Source organism: Sapajus apella, unplaced genomic scaffold (assembly GCF_009761245.1).
Source record: "Sapajus apella isolate SASKATOON/1434 unplaced genomic scaffold, GSC_monkey_1.0 scaffold12, whole genome shotgun sequence".
Classification (NCBI taxonomy): Eukaryota; Metazoa; Chordata; class Mammalia; order Primates; family Cebidae; genus Sapajus; species Sapajus apella.
Genome location: NW_022436952.1, coordinates 37,710,730 through 37,718,049, shown reverse-complemented (window position 1 = coordinate 37,718,049; position 7,320 = coordinate 37,710,730). Strand labels below are relative to the sequence as shown.

Here is a 7,320-nt window from a genome sequence, read left to right as displayed (position 1 = left end):
GTGGATCACCTGAGGTCAGGAGTTTGAGACCAGCCTGGCCAACATGGGGGAAACACCTGTCTCTATTAAAAATACAAAAATTAGCTGGGTGTGGTTGCACGTGCCTGTAGTTCCAGGTACTCAGGAGACTGAGGCAGGAGAATCACTTGAACCCAGGAGGCAGAGGCAGGAGAATGGCCTGAACCCAGGAGGTGAAGGCTGCAGTGAGCCAAGATCGTGCCACTGGACTCCAGCCTGGATGACGTCTTTAAAAAAAAAAAAATTATGTCTATGCTATACTGTAGTCCATTAAGTGTGCAATAACACTGTCTAAAAAAGACAATGTATATGCCTTAATTTTAAAATATTTTAAATGTTAATGATCATTTGAGCCTTCAGCATGTCATAGTATTTTTGCTGCTCGAGGATCTTGGCCTTGATGTTGATGACTTCTGACTGGTCAGGGTAGTGGTTGCTGAAGGTTAGAGTGACTGTCACAATTTCTTAAAATTAGACAACAGTGAAGTTTGCCCTTTTGCCCCATCAGTTGTCTCTTTCACAAAAGATTTCTCTGTAGCATGCAATGATGTTTGACAGCATTTTACCCACAATAAAACTTTCAAAATTGGAGTCAGTCCTCTGAAACCCTATCACTCCTTTATCAGCTAAATTTTTTTTTTTTTTTTTTAGACAGAGTCTTGCTCTTGTTCCCCAGGCTAGAGTGCAATGGCACAATCTCGGCTCACTGCAACCTTTGCCTCCCAGGTTCCGGCAATTCTCCTGCCTCAACTTCCTGAGTAGCTAGTATTACAGGCATGCACCACCATACCTTGCCAATTTTTGTATTTTTAGTAGAGACAGGGTTTCTCCATTTTGGTCAGATTGGTCTCAAACTCTGGACCTCAGGTGATTGGCCCGCTCTGGCCTCTCAAACTGCTGGGATTACAGGCATGAGCCACTGTGCCCAGCCTCAACTAAATTCATGTAATATTCAGAAACTACTTTCTTTGCCCATCCATTAAAAGCAGTTTCTCGGCCGGACTCAGTGGCTCACGCCTGTAATCCTAGCACTTTGGGAGGCCGAGGTGGGTGGATCACCTGAGGTCAGGAGTTCAAGACCAGCCTGGCCATCATGGTGAAACCCCATCTTTAAAAAAATAAAATAAATAAAATAAAATAAAAGCAGTTTCTCATTCACTCAAGTTTTATCATGAAATTGCAGCAGTTTAGTCACATCTTCAGGCTCCATGTGTAATTCTAGTTTTCTTGCTGTTTCTGCCACATCTGCAATTACTTCCTTCACTGAAATCTTGAACTCCTCAAAGTCATCCATGAGGATCGGAATCCGCTTCTTCCAAACTCCTGTTGATGTTGCTGATTTGCCCTCCCATCAGTCATAAATGTTCTTAATGGCACGTAGAATGGTGAATTACTTCCCGAAGGTTCTCAATTTACTTTGCCCATACCCATCAGACAAATTGCTGTCTATGGCAGCTACAGCCTTTCTTTCTTTCTGGGGTTTTTTTTTTTTTTTTTGGGAGAAGGAATTTCGCTCTTGCTGCAATGGTGCTTACTCGGCTCACTGCACCCTCCGCCTCCCGGGTTCAAGCGATTCTCCTGCCTCAGCCTCTTGAGTAGCAGGGATTATAGACATGTGTCCCCATATCTGGCTAAGTTTTGCACCATTAGTAGAAATGGGGTTTTGCCGTGTTGGCCAGGCTGGTCTTGAACTCCTAACCTCAGGTGATCCACCTGCCTTGGCCTCCCGAAGTGTTGGGATTACAGGCGTGAGCCACTGTGCCTGGCTGCTATAGACTTTCTTAAATAATAAGGCTTGGAAGTCGAAATTATTATTTGATTCATAGGCTGCAGAATGGATGATAGCAGGAATGAAAACAACATAAATCTCCTTTTATATCTCTATCAGAGTTCTTAGGTGGCAAGGTGCATTGGCAAAGACCAGTAATATTTTGAAAGGAATCTTTTTCTGAGCAGTAAGTCTCAACAGTGGTCTTAAAGTATTCACTAAACCATGCTTAAACAGATGTACTGTCATCCAGGCTTTGTTATTACATTGAACAACCACAGGTAGAGTATGACTTTTGGAATGGTAAATGTGCATTGACTTCAACTTAAAGTCACAAGTTGCATTAGCCCCTAACAAGAGAGTCAGCCCATCCTTTGAAGCTTTGAAATCAGGCATTTCATAGTTGCTCTGTAGCCATGGAAGTCCTAGATGGTATATTCTTCCAATATAAAGCTATTTCATCTACTCTGAAGATCTGTTGGCCGTGCATGGTGGCTCACACCTGTAATCCCAGCAGTTTGGACGGCCGAGGTGGGTGGATCACTTCAGGCCAGGAATTTGGGACCAGCCCGACCAACATGGTGAAACCCCATCTCTACTGAAAATGCAGAAATTAACCAGGTGTCTTGGCACATGCCTGTAGTCCCAGCAACTAGGGAGGCTGAGGCAGGAGGAACATTTGAACCCAGAAGGCAGAAGTTGCAGTGAGCTGAGATCATGCCACTACACTCCAGCCTGGGTGACAGAGTAAGACTCTCAAAAAAAAAAAAAAAGAAAAAAGAAAATCTGTTGCGTAATGTAGCCACCTTCATCAATGACACATTGGCTAGATCTTCTGGATAACTTGCACGTAGCTTCTACATCAGCACTTGTTCCTTCCTTCCCTCCCTCCCTCCCTCCCTCCCTTCCTTCCTTCCTTCCTCCCTCCCTCCCCTTCCTTCTTTTTCTTTCTTTTTTTCTTTCTTTTTTTTTTTTTTTTGACAGAGTCTCTCTCTGTCGCCCAGGCTGGAGTGCAGTGGCACAATCTTGACTCACTGCAACCTCTGCTCTCCTGGGTTCAGACAATTCTCCTGCCTTTGCCTCCCTAGTAGCTGGGAATACAGGCATGCGCCATCACATCTGGCTAATTTTTGTATGTTTAGTGGAGACAGGGTTTCACCATGTTGGCCAGGCTGGTCTTAAACTCCTGACCTCAAGTGATCTGCCCTCCTTGGCCTCCCAAAGTACTGGGATTATAGGCGTGAGCCACTGTGCCAGGCCTACCTTGCACTTTTAATTTATGAAAATGGCTTCTTTCCTAAAACCTAATGAAGCAACCTCTGCTAGCCTCCAGCTTTTCTTCTTCAGCTTCTTCACCTCTCTCAGCCTTTCTTGAGTTAAAGAGACTTAGGGCCTTCTTCTGGATTACACTTTGGTTTACAGGGATGTTGTGGCTGATTTGATTTTCTATCCAGGCCACTAAAACTTTCTTCACATCAACAATAAACTTGTTTTGCTTTCTTATCATTTACATATTCACTGGACTAGCACTTTAAATTTTCTTTGATAACTTTTTCTTTGCATTTACAACTTGGCTGTTGGGCACAAAAGGCCTAGCTTTTGGCCTGTCTCAGCTTTTGACCGGTCTCAGCTTTTGACTTGCCTTTCTCATTAAGCTTAATCAATTGTAACTTTTGAATTAAAGTGACAGATGTGTGAGTATTCTGTTCACTTGATCACTTAGGGGTCCCTGTGGGGTCATTAATGGCCTAATTTCAACAGTGTGTCTCAGAGATAAGGGAGGCCCAAGGAAAGGGAACACAGACGGGGGAACCGCTGTTTTGTGGAGCTGTCAAAATACATATTTGTTGATTAAATTCACCATCTTATATGGGCACAGTTCATGGCTCCCCAAAACAATTACAATAGTCATGTCAAAGATTACTGATCCCAAATCACCGTAACAGGTATAATAATAATGATGAAAAAGTTTGAAATGTTGTGAGAGTTACCAAAAGGTGATACACATACATGCAGTGAGCACATGTTGTTGGGAAAATGGTGCTGGTAGACTTGCTTTGACATAGGATTGCTGCAAATCTTCAATTTGGTAATAATAATAATAATAATATCTGTGAAGTACAATAAAGCAAAGTGCCGTAAATCAAGATATGTCCATATAAATATAATTTCTTTAAACTTTTTAATTTTGACATTTTATCTAAAAATTACAAATCACATTTTGGGAGGCCAACGCAGGTAAATTGCTTGAGGTCAGGAGTTTGAGACCAGTCTTAGATATATAATGAAATCATTCTATCTCTACAAAAAAATAGAAAAATTAGATAAGCCTGGTGGTGTGTGCTTGTAGACCCAGGTACTTGGGAGACTGAGGTAGGAGGGTCACTTAAGCCCAGGAGATGGAGGTTGCAGTGAGCTATGATCATGCCTCTTCACTCCAGCCTGGGTGAAAGAGTGAGACCCTGCCAGTAAATAAAACCAAGCAAAGTTGCATGTTCTTGTTAACGTTTCTCAATTTAGTAATTACTTGTATTCTTATATAACTTTCTGAGGAAAAGCCCTGTTCATAATTCTTTACCTATTTCTCCCCACAGAAATGGCAGGATATTATTAAGGAAGTCAAGTTTCTACAAAGGATAAAACATCCCAACAGTATAGAATACAAAGGCTGTTATTTACGTGAACACACAGCATGGGTTGGTATTTGCTCTCCCCTTGTTGCAATTTTAGCTGATTTTGGTTTATAGTGAATTAATTCAGATTGTCTCATACTGGTTGTGTAAAGTCATGCTAAAACACCTGAAATGTTAGTTCATACTGAAAGAAAACGAGCAATATTTCCTAGAACTTATAGGCAATAAGAGAGAACTTTTGCAAGTCTTACTGCAGAGATATTTTAGAATTCTGTTGACTTTTGTGTGTGATAAAATGTCCTCTGACAGTTTTAATAGTACCATTCAAACATTGTGAAAACAATCATGTTACTTGAGGTTGAAAGTTAGCATTTTTTTTTTTTTTTACATAAATGTACTATCATGCAATTAACTAGAAAGATCTTGGTGAAATTTGAATGGATTATGATTCCTTGGCTGATTAATACTAAAGATAAGGAATTGTTGCACTTTATTTTTTTTTTTTTTAAAGATGGGGTTTCACCATGATGGCCAGGCTGGTCTTGAACTCCTGACCTCAGGTGATCCACCCACCTCGGCCCCCCAAAGCGCTAGGACTACAGGCGTGAGCTACTGCGCCCGGCTCTGCACTTTATTATAAGAAGTAGAAATTAATTTTGCCCTTTTGTTACCAGGAGTGGCCCCTTATTTTGAATAATAAGCCACAGCTAAGTATCATTTGAGTATATTTACTGTAGATGTAGATTTGTAGCGTTTGGTGCATTTTTATCCAGTTTGTTTTGGTGGTGGTAGTGGTGACTTGTAAAATTGAGGCTATGATTAAAGAAAAAGCAGTAACATTAGACAGATAACTTCTTTGCCTCTCAGGGTTCTCCATCCTGAGGATACTAATAGAACCTCATAAGGTTATTCTGAGGATTAAATTGGTTACTATGTAAAAAACACCTGGCACGCAGGAGGTGCTTTGTGTTTGCTTTCAAAGAAACAGCTGTAATCTAAGCTTTGTATAGTTTTTCCTCAGTATCTGTGGGGGATTTGGTTCCAGGACACCCACCCTCCAGGATACCAAATCCCTTATATAAAATGGAGTGTATCTGCACATAACCTGCGCACATCTGCCTATTATTTTTTCAGTCATCTGTAGATTAGTTATAATACCACATGTGAATGCCATGTAAATAGTTGTTATATTGTATTGGATTTTGTATTATTTTTATTGTTATATTGTAACTTTTTATTTTTTCAATTATTTTTGATGCATATTTGGTTGACTCTACAAATCTAGAACCCATAGATGTGAAGGGATGACTACACATATAATTCTAGAGAACACAGTTTTCTGTGTCCTAACAATGAGCAATGTTGTTACTATAAGTTAGTAGTAATGGAATATATGCATTTCTTTACAATTTTAATTAGCAATTATATATGAAATACACAGCTTATAGAAGTGATTATATGTTGGCATTATTAAAAGATTAATGTATCATTGGTTTGACTTTATATATGCATTTAACAAATCACTGAATACATAACTATTTTTTATTAAGAATTTTAAAAAATATATTATTCTGAGTAATGTATAACTGTATTTTCTAAGGTAAATGGTGACTAGAGTTTTACTTCAAACTATCTTCTTGATCTCCTGTGTGAGCTTATTTTATCTTAAATAGAATCTTTACAATAATATATTTTAATGCTTTTATAATTTTTTCATGTAGCTTGTAATGGAATATTGTTTAGGATCTGCTTCAGATTTACTAGAAGGTAAGTTTCCTTTGATTATTTAAAAAAAGTATTCATAGAATAAAATGATAATTTAGTTAGACATTATTTAAATGATAATACCAAATAATGCTAAGCTTTACAGAAAGAGCAGAACGCTTAATCTTTTTCAAATTCTCAGTGTGGTATATGTTGTCTGTATTAAATATTATATGTTATATAGTAGCTTAAAATAGTTATTTTTCTCATTGTGTCTTTACAAATATTTTTTCTGAATTCTCTGTCATTCTGCGCCTCCTGTTCAAAACAAAGTGAGAATAAAGGGAGAACTCTGTCACTATTGTTTTTACGTCACCAAATAATTATTTAATATTGTTAGCTAAGAGAAGAATTGGCTGTGAACTGTACTTTAACAGCTGGCACAATTGCATACAAATTATAAAGTTTAGCAATCTTTATCATCTTGGGAAATTTCTTCTTGCTCAGTATCAGTTTTTAAAAATTGCCCTATGTATTAGATATGTATTTCTTTTAACAAAAGTGTTCTGTGTATTAATTATTTTCAAATAAATTTTAAGTTCACAAAAAGCCATTACAAGAAGTGGAAATAGCAGCAATTACACATGGTGCTCTCCAGGGATTAGCCTACTTACATTCTCATACCATGATCCATAGGTAAGTGCTTTGGAAATTAGCATATTTTGATAAGTAAATAGCTTGTTGCAATTATCAACTTTAGAATTTATTAACCCTGAAGTTTTTATTGGTTATAGCCAAATAAAATAGTATAAGCTCATATTCTTTATATATATGAAGCTCATATTCTTCATATTCTTTATACTATTTCAAATAAAATAGTATAAGCTCATATTGTTCACGTCTTAAAATGAACGTAGTGGTATACTTGATCTCTTTAGGATCTTTTTTTTTTTTTTTAATAAATTTTTTTTTTTTTTTTTTTTTAAAGACAGGGTTTCACCATGTTGGTCAGGCTGGCCTTGAACTCCCGACCTCAGGTGATCCATCTGCCTTGGCCTCCAAAGTGCTTGGATTACAGGCGTGAGCTACCATGCCCAGCCAGGATCATTTTTATCTTTACCTATATGTGCTGCTGGACCTTGTAAAAGTATGTGTACTTTTCGGATTTCTGGTAGAAATTTAGTTGTAGAATCATTT

The 7,320-nt window shown here is 38.1% G+C and overlaps 1 protein-coding gene across 1 annotated transcript in view; it reads left to right on the top strand.

Annotated features, from left to right (window-relative positions):
- TAOK1 (TAO kinase 1) overlaps positions 1 to 7,320 on the top strand; it is a 178,512-nt gene that overhangs the window by 89,691 nt on the left and 81,501 nt on the right. Inside the window, exons 4-6 of the mRNA XM_032279350.1 lie at positions 4,381 to 4,482; positions 6,141 to 6,186; positions 6,723 to 6,819. Coding sequence (XP_032135241.1) covers positions 4,381 to 4,482; positions 6,141 to 6,186; positions 6,723 to 6,819 — 245 coding nt within the window. The remainder of the gene's footprint in view (positions 1 to 4,380; positions 4,483 to 6,140; positions 6,187 to 6,722; positions 6,820 to 7,320) is intronic.